Source organism: Anguilla rostrata, chromosome 6 (assembly GCF_018555375.3).
Source record: "Anguilla rostrata isolate EN2019 chromosome 6, ASM1855537v3, whole genome shotgun sequence".
Lineage (NCBI taxonomy): Eukaryota > Metazoa > Chordata > Actinopteri > Anguilliformes > Anguillidae > Anguilla > Anguilla rostrata.
Window position 1 is genome coordinate 42,476,828 of NC_057938.1, and position 16,830 is coordinate 42,493,657.

Genomic DNA, 16,830 nt, shown 5'->3' on the forward strand with positions numbered 1-16,830 from the left:
TTGTAAAAGAATAAACATCCACATTTCTACTTTCTGTGCTGGCAGACTGTTCACCGTTCTCTTAAGGAAATTTGATAGCTCTTAATCCCACTCTAATAGGCCAGAAGTGGGGGGAGAACAGCCAGGAGAGGGCTTGTGAAAGGCTAAAGCGACTGAAACAAGAACAGTAGCTGTTCCTTTCTTTTTGGCAAGCTCGTGGCGCTTGCTCCCGGGTTTCTAAAAGTGGAAAAGCCCCCACCGTGCAAAAAACAGCACAGCAACCTACTTAGTAGCAACAATTAATCTGAATGCTGGGAGAGGAAAAGAAAACCTAGCCACGCAACGCACCTCCATTTCAGTCAGCTAATCTATGAATGGCCCCATTTAGATGCATTATCACATTGGTCATGCAGCTCAGGATAGCTGTTCAGACTTTATTATAAGGACTTCTTCACTGAAAAGTACGTTGGAACATCATCAGAGAGATAAAGCCATATAAATTTTAGTTGTGCCACAAGTGTGGACGCAAGGTGAACCAATCACCTCCGAGAATAGCACAGCTTGCACATCAGCCTGGATAGAATGATCACTTACATCAGCTTTTGTTTTGAATCAACCTGTGTCAATGCTGACGAGCAGATTATCTTCATGGCACACCCAAACCAAAATATCTCAATCCATCAGACTCATTAGCATTTATACATTGCCCTTTCATTTAACCAGGAAGGTCATCTGAGAATGAATCCGTCATTAACAGGGGCAACCTGGGGAAACAATACGGCCATAGCAAATGCAATGGACTGTGTAGCCAATAAACTGCAGGTGAGATAATTAGGTGGCCAGATGGAGAGAGATAGTTTGGGAATCTGACCAGGACATCGGGGTTAACATCCCAGCTCTTTCAATAGGTGCCGTTGGACGTTTAACGAGTACTCAGGGGTTTTTGCCTGCGTAGAGAACTCAAATATGGCCGCCGTGATCATGTTTCCATGCCGCCTTGACTAAAATGTGACCAGTGTCGCCGGTAATAAATCAAATTTCAAACGTGTTGCGCACAGTGGATTACTAGCATTTGAACATGGAACAGCAGCGCTGCTCCAGGAGCGGCATTGTAGAGTAAGCAACAGTAACACCCCACAGGGACAAGGCAATGACAACAAAGATGGCTACGGCGCTGCTGTAGAGCTCTGTGAAGCTAAATCAGCCACGCTACGACTTTCAGTTTTAGGCTGCCGGTTTGCATTTGCAGTCTCAGCCTAAGCAGCATTTCTTTGAGTGCAGTGTCAAATCGCTGGGCTGCACCCCTTCCCCAGGGAAGGGGTACTAATTAATGGCCCGCCGACACCATTTCCAACAGCAGCCTGGTTTTCTCAGGTCTCCCGTCCAAATATTGACCGTGCCAAGCCCCGTGTGGTTTAAGCCATGTGGCCACAGAGCTAGGCTACCACACAGCCTGGCCGTTGGTCAATGAACACGTAGCTACTGAATGGCAGGCTAATTAATACATTTATATTATTATTATTCAATTTCTCAAGTGCTGTTCTCAAAAAGTCCATGTTCCACATTCCCTCAAAAGAGATGTCCTCTGCATGAGGAACGTTAATGAATGTATGGATGTTTAACAACAGCTGCCTGTGGCAACACGGTCATTAACAACAAGGGTTCAATCATCACATTAACACTTTAATGCAATCAGGGAATGAAATGGTTGGTATTTTGTGTGGAATGGCTACTCTCAGATGACTAAACACTTCCTGATTACATGGCCTTCTCTTTAAACACTAGCTATGTTAGACGCTGTTAGGCACCTCTAGAACTTGCATGTCCATCACAAGCCAAGTCAATGGCATAGAAAACAACCATTACACATTTAATGCAGAGTAATGGCTAAATATCACTTGCTTACCAAAGTACTTACTTCAATGATTTATTAACGGTAAACACAACCATCATTCTTGGATACTTATTACTGGTAAACACCACCATAATTCTTTAATGATTAAAACAGATTTTACATTAGCATGTGCAACACTGTAAAGCTAAGTATAATCAGTAAATAAATAAGCTGAGAGAGATAACAACCTACAGCATATTGACAAAGGATGTGTATATATCACACTAAACCCTGGACTCGCAGAAAGGACACAGGTGCAGTGCAGTTTATAATGGTCCATCAAACATTAACAATTAAGTAAACTGACAACAATATAAATACCATCTTTAAACTGAGAAAATTTGATCTAAATTTTTTTAAGTATCTCTCTTCATTCATCCCTTGTTCATCTGAAATCAAAGAACCAATTTCAAATGGAGATCAGCCACCAAGCAGCTTCAGCTTCCCAGGCTTGATCACTGCCAGAAACATTGAGCAAACCAGTCACGGGTGGAAAACCAGTCACGGGTGGCAAACCAGTCACGGGCACCCTCTGCATGCCAAAGATAAACTGGCATCAGAAAGCCAGATAGCCCCGGAGCAGGAAATAATAATAATTAATTTTATTTATATAGCGCTTTTCGTGGAACTCAAAGACACTTCACAAAAATATGAAGATAAAATATAATACGTGCAGACAAAATAAGCAGATATTAAAAGCCATTTTAAAAAAGGTTACATTTTTAAAAGAAAGCAATGGGTCCACAAATCGAAGGTTACAACAAAAATCTAAGGTTTTCAGCCCCTACTAATCTGGCAACAGCAGTCTTTCACTGTAAGTCCCTTAAAGGATGGCGATGCCCGATAATGCTTCATTTCAGCGACTCGCAACGGCCCAGTGCTTCTCTGAAGATCCCATCCCTAACCCTTGACCCCATCTCCATGGCCACTCATGCAGTGAATGATGATCCTATTCCCACTGGACACAGCATCGCACGCCATGAATACAAATCGAAGGCATACTGAATGCAAGACGCACAAGGGAAAAAAGCCGTTAGCCTTCCAACTGGACCAGCTCTCTTTTCTGTGAATGCTTGGCATTTTTAATAGATCTTCAGTTGTCCCTAATTTGCACTGACCTAGAATTAAACCGCCCTATCAAACTCAATAGAAAACTGTTATTTAGGGGGCGATTCAATCTAATATTGATCATAGCATACTGGACTCAGGACTACAATAGGCTGCATCCTGGACGCAGATTTGCAGGTTGCATTTTAACGCAAGGAGACCCAGCACTTAAGATATAATGCAATAGCAGCCATGATTTAATAAAAACTTCCTTTCCTGCACTTGAGCAAGACTTGCAAGGATATGAGGAAGGGATATGAGAAGGGCTGTGTGAGAGAGAGCGTGCACGTGTGAGTGCAGGCGTGCATGCAAGTGACAGATGCAATTTTGACCAAACAGGACATGAACATGTTCTTGGTGACAAAGCAGGAGTTGCTGAGATACTCAGTAATGGCTTTATTGGATGACAGACTACGGTGGCTAGGTTTACAGTGCTATGGATTTTTACACTGAGCCGTATTTTAAGAAGACAAACTTCTATTTGACGCAATATTTAAAGGGCGGGAAAACTATTTTGAATATTAATTTGAATTACTGAGCCAGCAGAAGTGAAATGACATGAGTTATGAAATTTTGATTATGTAAAAGAGCGCATGCTCAGTGAAACACCACAACATGCAAAGGGCAGAGATGTCCTGTCTGGCAGGTGCCATGAAAACATGAAGCCACAGGGACAGAAGAGCTTTGAGACTATTTCGCCGATGCTTGATGGAGAAGGTCGAGTAACGGGGTCAGCGAGGTCAGCGAGAGTCTCTGGAATATATTCTGCATTAGAGGCATTCCAAATCCCGACAGACCTTTCAAATTACTCTGCTGCTTTGTTGTTTAAAAAAAAGCTTTTTCTTTCCCTGAAAACAAAGCTTAGTTTAAATGTCAGTTCCATATACAGTGAGCTCCGTAATGTTTGGTACGAAGACATTTTTTTCTTGATTCAGCTCTGCACTCCACAATTTTATATTTGTAATCGAACAATTCACATGTGGTGAAGGTGCAGTTTCTCAGCTTCTATTAAAGAGTATTTTTAGTTTCACTATGTAGAAATTACAGCACATAAATGATCACAAAATAGTCTTAAAAGGTCACCAAGTCTTCTTAAATGAAATCAACACATTATTATTATGCACTTGGTCAGAACCCCCAGACCAATAGGGGTAGATGGACAGAAATTAGTTTAGTGTGTGGACTTCCAAAACCAAAGCCAAGTGATAATAACTGTGCTACGGGGGGGGGGAGGGGGGGTTGTTGTGGTGACTAAAGACACAGAGAACAACACTGGGACATTGGGGGGATGTACTGTAAAAGACATAGTCTTGTCTCCACTTTGTGTATTACAATCTGTCCTTATGGGTCACTTCACCCCAGCATCAACTGTATGCTTTCAATAAATCCATTACTGTGTGGTTGCTCACTTGCTCTGAACAAACACGGCTGGCTACTTCACAATCCCTGAAGATCACAGAGGAAAACCAAGCTCTGAAGTGAGAGAAAAGCCCCACAGTAAATATTGAGCCAACAATGTTAAAAGGTCAACAATGGTGCACAGCAGGAGTCCGCTGTATACTTTCAAATTTCAATAACCACGCTTAAGCCTGGACTTCTGAGAAAGTGCGATGAGAACCAAAACAAAGGAGTCTACAAAATTAGCAGGCGGAATTAAAGGGGCAGTTCACCCAAAAATAAGCAAAAGCTATATTTCTACTAAACCAGAGTGCTAGTATCTATCCATCCAGGCTTTGCTGAGATTTGACTAGTTTTCTAGATGTCCACTGAAGCTCATGCCGACACAGCAGACTTCAACGGGGCTCAATTTACAAAAAAAAATAAAAAAAATCAACAGCAAAGCCACTTATCCAAACATAATGACACGGTTTAATCGAAAACTACTCTCTGCCAAAGTATGCCAACTGTGTATATCCACGCAAAGTCTCAACTGAAGCACGCCAGTCTTTTGGGATGCATTGTCAGCACTGTTGAAACAGGGTTAAAACAATGCCTCAAAAGAGCATTGGCTCTGCTGGTGTGCTTTGGTTGATATTTGCACAGATATACGCAGTTGACGTAATTCAGAAGAGAAAGCAGTTCTCGATGAAACAGTGAAAAATTAACCTTAGTGGATTTTCATGAGTAACTGTGGCATTATATTTGGAAAGAGATGTTGCTGTTGACTTCTTAAAATGTCAAGTTTTTTGCACTTTGAGCACCACAAAAGTCGACTCCGTTGAGGTCCACTGTATCAGAGCTGCAGCGGACACCTAGAAAACTCGTCAAATCTCAGCAAAACTCTGGATGGATAGACAGCACTAGAGGGAAGTGGAAATATACAGTAGCTTTATTTTATTTTTGGGTGAACTACTCCTTTAAGCTTACTTTGATTGCATGCATCTCTGTACTCTTATATTCTGACTGCAATAATTCTCCCAGCCATATTCCAGCTGTTCCAGACTTTGCCTCTACAGCAGGGCAGGCAAATGGGACAGTCATATACTACAGAGATGAAGGCTATGAGTTTGGCCTGGCTTTCTCGGACCACGATGTTTGTATCTGGAGGATAGAATCCATTTAGTCCTTTCTAGCCAATGAATGGACTAGCTTAAAAAACAAACATGAATTCTCCTCAAGAGCAATGCTTCCCAATCATGGCTCAGGAAACCCAGTATGTACGTAGGTTTGGTTGTAGCTGAGTTCTGAAGTAAATGGGGTTAATTGAGCTGTTAACTGACTACTTGAATATCTGGATTTTCTATTATTTAAGTACATCAGTTGCCCATTCTTTTGGCAAGTAATTGATGTTAGAGATACAGACAACAGTTTGGCTGTTAGCAAGTATAATTACATGAGTCTGTTAACCACATTAGTTAATAAAGGTATGGATTTCACTTCAGCTATTCAGGCTACCTAGCTATTCAATGGTGCCTTGAACAGTTCATCGAACAATGAATGAAGCTTAATTGAAGCCATTCCAAATTCATTCAAGGGAAGACGAACAAAAATATGTCGAGTCAACATCTTGAGTTGAAGATTAGCGCAGAAACCTCCAACAGCTCTCAAAAGAACGTACAGCAAATTAAATGTTGAGATATTTAACTATTCAATTAACAAGTCAATCAAACCCGATTAAGTGTTCTTGCCTGGACAACGGCCACTGGCAAGGTTTCCATTACAAGCTCTTCGCTCGACTCTCAGGCAGTGTGGAAAAACAGGACAACAACCTCAAGGGAAAAACGGGTGTGATTTGCATTCAGAGAGCCTCAGCTTGCAGAGATTATTCAGAGAGTTGTTGTGCTGAATGTGTATGCATTTGAATACCTTCATATTCAGTCAGTGTAATGGAAACAGACACAGAGCTCATGGTGGGGGGGGAGACAGTCAAATTATAATTCAAATATGCTTTATTGGCATGATCGCACTTCTGACGATGTATTGCTAAGGCAATTGTGACCATCAAATTTAAATAAAAGCAATAACAGTATTGACACTAAAACTGCCACCAAGGAAAATACCAACAGCGCACTCCTTCCCAGGCTATAAAGGCTGTACTGTGAAGCACACCGAGCAGATCATCATAGACAAAGGTAGGACTAAAATGGTGCATTTTTCAAGAAAAGACCATTATACCTTTACCTGCTTTCTAAATTATTAAAGGTGTCATTAGTGCAGAAACATTTGAACACATTTTCCCCATGCTCGTCAAATCCATGTATTTTAACAAGAGGACTAGTGCAGTCATGTTCTAGCTGGATAACAGTTCAGATAACCTACATAAGCGGACCTGGATAAGGCTGTTCGTATCCAGTAATACTTCATAATTAATGTCCTCTCAGTAAGAGAAATATGCCCCATCCTCCAGCCTCTTCAGTTAACAACATTAAGGTTACAAACTGCTGACACATGTGTGTGCCAATCACACTGGCAAGGTAAATAAAAATGGCAAGAAAACGGTCACATGTTCAAGGTCACCTTGGAACAAGTGGCTCGTGCGGCTCCAGCCATAAAGCAGTAGATTCCTCCTCCTCCTCACTGAGCAGCCTTTGTGTTTGCATAGAGAGCTAACCTGGCCCTTACCACATTGAGACGACTGCTTTGAGAGTATTAATTGTCACAATTAGCCTCTACCTAACGACTGATTCAATCTAGCGCTGTCGAAGGTCAACTGGCCCTCAATCCATGTTCATAAGCTAACTGTACGGCTAAACGCTGAAGGCCAATGCACATTTAACATTAGCAATGTCTGTGTGGAAGCCAGTTTATAATCTAGGAAAGAAAAGGAAACTGAAGTATCATTTTGTGTGCTCTTCCGAAAGGGGTTTCATAGACATTGATATGCCCAGGGACTGCAGTTGAAAGCTAGCCAACTGGATAATACTGGCACATTTACAATGATGTTGTAATGTGCATTGAGCCTGTAAAATAAGTTTGTAAAATAAAAATAAAAACAATAATTACAGCTGCCAGATTGAGATTTTAATTCATTCTTCCAAAGCAGCTAAACTGGATGGAATTAGTATGGAGTTCAAAAACACATTTATTTTTAAAGGTGTTTAAAAATGTGTAAATCCACTAATTTGACCAAATAAAGTGCTTTTATTACTGGTATACATCAACACTTTAATAAATGAACAGTCGGCTGACACTGGCCTTGCTCAGCATTAAACCACAGCTGTATTTCTAGCTCAGTTCTGTAATGGAAGCGTGTGCAATGACATCCAGGTGAAAATGGTCCTCCAGTCAATTATGTCACAAAGAGTGGAACAAAAAAAAAAAAAAAAAGCCCGGCCCAGTTTTGGTAATAACACACCAAATAAGTGAGCGAAGAGACACGGACATATAACCAAAAAAAGTTATAAATCTGGCTTAGTGTCTTCTCGCAGTACAGAGCAGTACTGGTTGACATCTCCAAATTCTACAGCGAGTCGGGTTCACATTTTTGAAAGGTGGCAGGTATTTTAGGTGTTTGTGTTGAAAGCCTTCACTTCAAGTCTACACTGGTATAAAAGCCCAATGATTTCACAGAGGCTTGTGAATGAAACAAAGACAAGCAGTGCACAAGCCATTGAGGCCCAGAAAGAAAAGCCTATACATCAGTCCTTTCTGTATGAAGTCGTATCAGGTGAACAGTAGCCTACTGAATTTAGGCCAGTTACCCTGTACCCCTTTCTGAGCGACAGAACTTAAAGTCCCTAATGTCCTTTTGCACAATGAAAAACAAAAAAGGATTCCCCAAGAAACAGACCCTAACCTATAAATAACAAAACCTGGAACAATATTATCAAGATTTTGTCCTCTAAATAAAAGCATACAGTCCTCCGTTTCTGGCTGAACAAATGCCAGCTCTTTCTGGGTTGTTTTACATTGAAATGGGCCTCAAGTAAAACTGCAGCTGCCTGAGAGAAAACCACCTGATGCAAATTCCGAGTTTTATGAGCGTGGTTACAGGGAAGGGGGAGGAGCTAAGCGAAACCCCACTCCAATCCACTTTATTTTTATTAAATAAATCTCAGCAGTGCTGATCAATAGTGACATCACTGTGACAAGCTCTTACACTAGCTCTTTTACACTGGGGTGCATAAGAGAAAGACACACCCATAAAAGTTTCACGTTCCTAGAGATGGCCAATCAGTGCAATTCACACGCAGACCTTGGCCCAGGCAATCAATTTACACAACATACAGTATATGCCAGAGAACAGAATTTTTGGCAGATTTTTGGGAAGCTGACCTTATGAAGAATTTGACTTATCGGCTTCAGAAACAAATTTGCAATGCCCTGCGATTTCTTAGAAACATAACGAACAAACAAGATAGAGAGTCAGTTATGAACCGCAGAATGCATTATGCATTACAATGCAGGGTGTTAGACTGATGCATCATTCACAAGTCGGGGAGTAAGAGTAATTAGGACCATTTGAAGCTGCTATGTGCAAGTTATTCTTGGAGCTGTCAGATTCCATACCAGGCTTCCTACATGATGCTATAAGCGATCTAATCTCCCATTCCCCTCCAGCTGAGTCACACCACAGCAGGACTCCTCCATTCACACTCAGCTGAAAAGAGACCACAAAAAACACTCCACAAAAAAAGTCACAAAATATAAAAATATTACCAAGCTGCAGTAACTGTAATTTTGTTCAGTGTTCACCACTGAATGGTTTCACAGAGTGACCTCATGAAGACAATATCAAACAAAGTCAACCTTGAATGACAAATGTGTAGCAAATTTTTGAAATAACAGTGTAACAAAACAAAAAAGCATACCAAAAATGTCCATCTTAGGATAGAATAACAATTAATCTAAGATCACAAGGAATATTTGGAAATAAGACAGGGAAAAAAAAATACAAAACGAGGCTTGCTCATGCACCCTGAAGCACAGATCATAAAAACCAAGCTATCCTACGGAGACAAAGCCGATGACACAGAGTGACTCTTCAGAGTGAAATTCAGGCCAAGGAAACCAGGTGAGGGAAGTCAAGTGCGTAATCCACCGGTTTCATTGATCAAGTAAGTGCTGAGTCATGGCAAATAGCAGCCGAGCCTGTAGGCCTGGGGGCCCGGTGTTAGGGCCCCGGGCCCCCTAGAGAGAATGGGGGGGGGGGGTAGTGGAAAAAGAGCGTGCCCCCTCCACAAAACCGCAGGTCCCAACCAGAGACGGAGAGCGAACAAGCGAAGTTAAAAGGGCAGACGAGAAAATAAAAAAAGGAATGTCAAACACAAGGAGCTCTCACAGGACTGTGCGGCAGACACTGCCCTCTTTGTTTGCACTGAATTCTGGGCCATGAGGCGTCACCAGTAAAACATGCATATTTTTAGCGACTGAATGGTCAACATGGTCTACCTTCTAACCATTCATTTTTTAAAATTGGAGTTTGCATACAGGAGTGACAGCGGCACACAAAACAAAGAACAACACAAGCTTATCTCACAGCTCCCTACCCGTCGTCGACCTTTTACGACACTCTGGCCACACCGAACACCTGGCGCTCCGTCATCACGTCACGATATTTAATCTTCGAACGCGGAGATCGCCGTTCTGCAGTGCCATCCACAGCACCGGGGAACCTCAACTGCACCATTCAAGCCGGCCAAGAAAATTTGACTAACAAATGAGCTGCATTATTTCCCTCCTCTGTGGTTTCTATGCATTGCAGCCCTCCAGGATCGCAAAAGTGCAACTTATTTTGAGCCCCTAGCGCCTCGCCAGCTCATTAAAGCCCAATGGCAAATTAAATGCACAAGGTAAACAAAAAGAGCCGGCCTGCTGAGAGAAGCACCCAAGGGAGTACACAATATGCAAATGGCGACACAGACACTATGATGCACTCGGGATCCACTGCCCCCATCTGCATGGAAGAAAACAAGAAACGGGGGGGGCAATGGATTCCGAGGCCAAAGCAGGAAGGGCTTAAAACCGAACGCAAGCTCATGAAACAGGTGATGTTGCTTTTTTTCTTGCTTCATCAATACTGTAGAAGGTGTTAAGAGAGCATTCAAGTCCACAGGGTTCAGTCAAAAGAATTGGTGCTAATGTCATTCATTATTTATTTGCTTAACAGGTGCACTTATGCAGCTGACAAGCAACGTAGGTGAACGTGTCCACTTGTCTCTGGCACCATCGCTGCAGAGAAGTTAAGGTTGCTTTGCTCAGGGGTACGATGATAGCACCTCACTTAAGGGGCTTCAAGCAGCCATGTTTCCCTGTGCCACATTGCTGAAAATACATCCTACTGTTGTATCCAGCTTTTAATCGGTCACACACCATTTTAATGCAGAAAATGTAAGCACCCCCCACCCACCCCCGCCACCAAAAGGATAATCAAGGTGATACCATTGTTTAGTTAAGATGGGCTGCCTTGATTATAGATTGTTGTAGGAAGCCCTGTGTGTAGTTTTATGCTGCATATAGTTAGTTCATAATTAGGATATGATATAGTTATTGACGTGCATATACTGCAGCTCATCATTGACAATAAATCACCAAATGGGAGGAGGTGGTGGGGAAACAGAAATGGGTATGAAATTAAAGGGAACAGACTGAGTCAACAATAAGCAATAAAGGCCTATATACTCAGTTTATCATTAAGACAAATAAACTTGTACTCAGGTACAAGTACTTCTTGCTCTGTACTGGATTTGAAATTAAACAATGCACATCAGGTTAAAGTGCAGACTGTCAGCTTTAATTTGAGGACATTACATCTGTACCATGTGAACAGTGTAGGAATAACATCCCTTTTTATACGCAGACTACCCATTCTAGGGGACCAAAAGAAATTGGAGTTTTGCTCAGCTGTTTCTTGGCAAACTGCGAGTTGTTGCATCGTTATTTCATGCACAAGAAATCTAATAAAAGGGCTACAGTTGATTCAATGTGTGACATATACACTGGCATAACCACTGGAAAGCCTCAAGAACAAAATAGCCAGGTTAGAGTTTGCTTTAAAAAATGTACATTAAAAAACTAGATTTTTGTAACAAATTCTTATGGACAGATGAGTATTAACCTGTGCCAAAGTGATGGAAAGAGAACAGTGTGGAGAAAAAAAGGAACTGGTCATGATCCAAAGCACCCCCAGGAACTGGTTCACTTGTCTTTACTGATGATGTGACTGCTGATGGCAGTAGCAGGATAAATTCTGAAGTGTATCTAAATATCAGCCCAAATCCAACCAAATGCCTCAAAACTCAATGGACAGCACTTCACCTTGCAGCAGGGCAATGAGCCCAAACATATTGCTAAACCAAGTAGTTTTTCAGGGCCAAAAAGGTTCATTTCAGGGTCATTTTCCTTGACTGGCTACGTCAATCACCCAACCTAAATCCAACTGAAGATGCGTTTGCCTTGCTGAAAAAAAGACTAATGGCAAAATCCCCTAAAACAAACAGGAACTGAACATACTGCATTACAGGCCTGGCAGAGCATCACCAGGGAACAAGCCCGGCAGCTGGTGATGTCTATGGGTCACAGAACACAGAACCCCCCCTCCATAATATGAAAATACTCCCATTAGAGTCATAATGAATCCAGTGTGTGCTAGCATTTGCCATCACTCACTGGAAGAGACATACATACTGCATACGTTACACAGGAAGAGACACGTATTACATCAACATGAATGGCAAAATGTAAATCATTGTTGCTGCTTGTGAATAAATAATAAATGATTACTAAGAAACACAATAGCCCAATTCAATATTAAATACAAACTCATGAGCAACCGAAGAAATAGGCCCAATGGATCAAACATATAATAATAATTCCTTTTAAAGATAGACCATGTAGGATTTTGCAGCCCTTGTAGACTCTGTGTTTGAACAAAAAATCTGCTCCTTCGTCCTCAACCCCACCCACACCTCCGTTGAGGACACACTTTCGAGCACTACAAGCAAAATATCAAGCGAAGAGGTGAGGTGGTCAGAGTTGAAAATGGCATTTTCGCAACATGAATGATTCTATATAGACAATAAAAGTAATTTAGTAAGTAATTTAGTAACCCTTAGTGTGTGGGAACATCTTACGGTAGCTACTCCGTATAGTGCTGCTGCAGCTACTTTGTGTTTTTCCTCATTTGGCATTTAGCTATTCTGGGCCCTGTTTCACGAAGCAGGATTACTGAGTTAGCTGGACAACTGCACTGAGTAAAACTCAAAACCCACCCAAATGGAGCATGGATTGAAGTAAAACAAGCTGCTCTGTTTTACACCGCGCAGTTATCCAGCTAAATCACCAATCCTGCTTCATGGAATAACCTCCTGGACATTTAGTTAGAATTGGGATGTAAACATGGAATCGCGTGTGGAATAAATAGCATTAGCAGGCCATATGTCTATAATAGCTAATATACTTGTAAAGTGAAAAAGTTATCCATTGCCTTTTAGTCCAAAGTTAGCAACTTTGTTAGCTTTGTTATTAAGTTCCCCTGATTGAAATAAATGCAGGTGAATTACCAAGCTAGCTACATTGCAACTATCAACAGTACCAGCATTTCCCACGGGGGGGGCATCTTGATGGAAGAACAGACTTTGAAACAAATGCTACCCAAACAGGCCAATGCCGCATTGCTTTTCATCTCCTTGGCGAATTCCAGCTGACACCACCAAAACCAAGTAATTTCAAGGTTGAAACGGTTTCAACAGTTTCAGTTTCTGAATGAGCCCTGTTGGCTGGTCTTTCTGTTTTACTGTATCTAGACTTCTTAGCATCATCTACCATTGCAGCAGCTAACTAGCAACAAAAACTTTGCTCTCCCAAACCACAGGCTCTGTAGCCACACACACCCCTTCCCACACAAAAAAGTGCCACACCCAGAAACATCCTGAACACATTTTAGAATAACAAATACAGGTAAATGTCCATGAATTTGTTGAAATAGTGTAAAGACTGAGATTTCCAGTGCAGCATAGATATGCCTTAGCATAGTCATTTTATTATATTTTCAAATAAAAAAGCATGCATATGTCTTTAAGAGGCAAAAAAGTGTGGATTCCAAATCTATGATGGGGTGAAAAAAGTCAAAAGAGGAAATATGCATCTTGAACAGGAACATGACACTTCATGGTCCAATTACTGTTAATACTTCAAGGTTGGGGGGGGGGGGGGACGCATGGTTCCCTACAACCATGCGTCTTCAGAACATTGTGGTGTGAATGCAGGAAGGCAAAAAAATAAATCGATGAAAAGCCAGATATAAGTTTTCAAGGTGGCTTGGTTTTTGGGTGGATAATCAATTTGGGCTCCGACATCCACGTGTCCTAAAGGCCTCTCTGCTGGGAGTGGAGGGGGTGGAGGGGCAGCACACAAACAAAGACCAGTACGCTTCTATGTCCAGGACCATCTACTCCGACTGCACATAAGGCACGTCACCTCTCTTAAAATGGTCCAGAATGGGCTATGCTCACCTAAGGGTTATCAGGTTAAAAACAACGGGGTGACATTAAATAGTTTCAGACATTAAAAAGAGGTGCTGGACAGCAAATATCAAGATCAATCCTTGTTTAAGAAAAAAATATGGAATGGAGGCACTGTAGAAGGCTTATTTGAATCATCTCTTTCTGTATTTTTGCAACAATAACAAAAAAGACATAACTAACAATGATAGTACAACAATTTCCACATATGAGATTACTGGTGGCAATTTAAAACAAACTACAACAGTACAAAAAATAGCAACTTTCAGATCCTCTTTTTATCATAAAAAAACAAAAGTTTATGCAAATATTTTTATGCTGACTATTAGGAAAGAGCCAAAAGACTGCATATTGACCACCAATGTAGCTAATAATAGTGGATGCTTAAATAAATTAAGCCAAAGACTTTCCAGTGCAAATGAGCATTTCTCTCAGCTGGCTTACCACCAAGAGAGTACAGAATTAACCAGTAGTTCCCATGGTAACCAATCTTCATTGAGAAAACAGGGGTTATGAACAATAACTCCTGTCTATTGGAGGCTGTGCATGTTACTGCTGCAGTCAACTGTTACAATCGAGAAAAGTCTCAAAAATGTCAAGCTATTCATCTGCACATTGCTAAAACATTTTGTCAACACAAGATCATATTTGCTCAATATTATGGAAAGGAAAGGTTTTGCGAAGGGAAAAATGTGGACCATTAGTGTAATATAAAGAAGGGCATGCAGCTCGTCCAGCTTTTGGGAAGAGGTTCAAATGTTCATCATCAATGCATGCTGAATGCTAAAAGATTTACAAAGAAGCAATTCTCACCTAGGTTCGATGCTCCTTATACATAAATTTTTATTTCTACAATGTAAAGTGAATTTGTGCTGGAACAAAATAATCATTTGTCAATTAGTACATTAAAACATTAATGCTAAGGCATCTAATGCTATATAATGATGAGCCACACAATGGCTGTGATGGAGAGAACTCAGTATAGTAATAAAGAGTACAGTACCAGTATATTTAATGACACACTCTATTATCTTCCATAGAATGGATATTCCTACAACTACAAAATCATATTCAACACAAGTTATCAAGTGGGGTTGTACCAGTTATCCAACTGTCTGTTAAATGTGCTGGTTTAAATTCATGATACATGATGTAAGGTTAGCTTGTTTACATATTAACTGTATATCCTTGTTTTTTTTTAAAGTGTTACACAGTAACCACAAGCAAAAGGTGAGTTGCTCCATTTCCTCTGAATTTTCTGAAAAAAGGGCAAGCACCAAATATTTTAAACCACAGAAAAATACTTATGTAAAAATATCAGTGATTACATTCTAGCTGCGAACTATAGCCTATGCACATTGGCTTTATCTTTCAACTGAGCATGGTTGCTTTAACAAGCATAAGCCTGCACAAAAGTCATGCCAATATGATTATAATTAATACTGTAACAAGAATGGTAAACTCAAAGATTTGACGGAAAAAATATACACGTTGCTCAACGTCTCAAACTACATAGCGTAACGAAGTGCATCAAAAACGTCAGTGTCCCAGACAGGAACAGAAATGAGAGGAAGGCGTATACGCCCCGAAAATAACGCCCGGAGAGAAAATTACACAGGATCCAACTTCAGTTTTTGTAAACAGTTGGAAGCCATAAGCCTCCATATAAATCTCGAAACAATACGACACGAACAATTTCAGAATGACCCAAGTTTTGGACTGAAAAATGCAGACAGGCGGGAGGGGAACAATTCACGTCCTCGTCTCCATCTGCACAAAAGCAGCTGGGAAATTCGCATTTTTTTTTAGGAGGGGGGAAATTTCAAAGCCTCGCGATGTTCATCTTTCCTGTCCATTTTCCAAGAAAAAATGTTTAGAAAATGATAGAAAATTCGGAACGTTGCAACATGTCTGGAATTTCATTTGGTCGCTATGGTCGTTCGTTCCCACTTGGATGAATGAAAATAAAGGGAATAAGCAGCTTGTGATGTGGTAACAATAGGTTAACAATCGGATGAACCATACTTAAAACCAGCACAGTGAAAATCTTTCGTGTGACCAACAGCATCAATACTTACATTGCGTGCTACCCTGTAGTACGGAATTCATTGTTTTCCATTAAAAGCGTCTGGTAGCCTATGCAATCAGCCCTATGCAACAGTTCAGAAAGACAATTCATAGAAAATGCTCGATTTTAATGAAGATCAAACATTACCTGATCCAATGGGAGATTGACGATTTCGCTTATCGGCTGCAGTAAACTGGAGCCTGTGCACGAGGATATTGTTTCAGTAGCCATGATTCAGTCAGTGCTAATTGAATTCTTGCTCCTCTCACCCTGAGACCGTGAAATCCCGATACACCCCGAGTCGTTTCTGCAGCTGCAACTGTAACTGCTGGTGTTGCTGCCGCAGCTGCTACGGCTACTGCTACACTGTACCGCTTACGTCTATAAGCAGCGCTACAGCACCGCCGAGAGACACACAGCCCTTAAAACAACGAATCAGGAGTAGGCGGTGAGAAACGGACACCAATTCTCCCATCAGCCAATCAAACATGGAAATATGACAAGTTCACCCAATCACAAACATGACGTTGCCACTTCAATGTTGATCTACAGATTCTGGGGCAAATCACTGCGGAACCCTCTTTCCACCCATTAATCGCGTCACCACCATTCATTTCTTAAAATATTCCACTGACACACAACCTCCTGAAACTGAAAAATCTAATTAAAACAATTGGACTTGTTTAGGTGCTTACATCCCAGAGCAGCTGTTTACCAAAAAGGAGTAGGTTGAAACTGGTGTAATTTTAATGAATATGTGAGGTCCTATATATAAAAATCACATGAGACCTGAAGAATAAACTAGTGTTTTTTTATTTGACTTCCCAACACACTGCATTGAAACGTGAATAGCCAAATGCATTGATAAACAGATTAGTATT

The 16,830-nt window shown here is 41.0% G+C and overlaps 1 protein-coding gene across 1 annotated transcript in view; it reads right to left on the reverse strand.

Annotated features, from left to right (window-relative positions):
• The window catches only part of mboat2b (membrane bound O-acyltransferase domain containing 2b), a 60,240-nt gene extending 43,873 nt beyond the window's left edge, over positions 1-16,367 (reverse strand). The window contains exon 1 of the mRNA XM_064339807.1: positions 16,097-16,367. Coding sequence (XP_064195877.1) covers positions 16,097-16,180 — 84 coding nt within the window. The 5' untranslated portion in view covers positions 16,181-16,367. The remainder of the gene's footprint in view (positions 1-16,096) is intronic.
• Between the last annotated feature and the right edge of the window lie 463 nt (positions 16,368-16,830).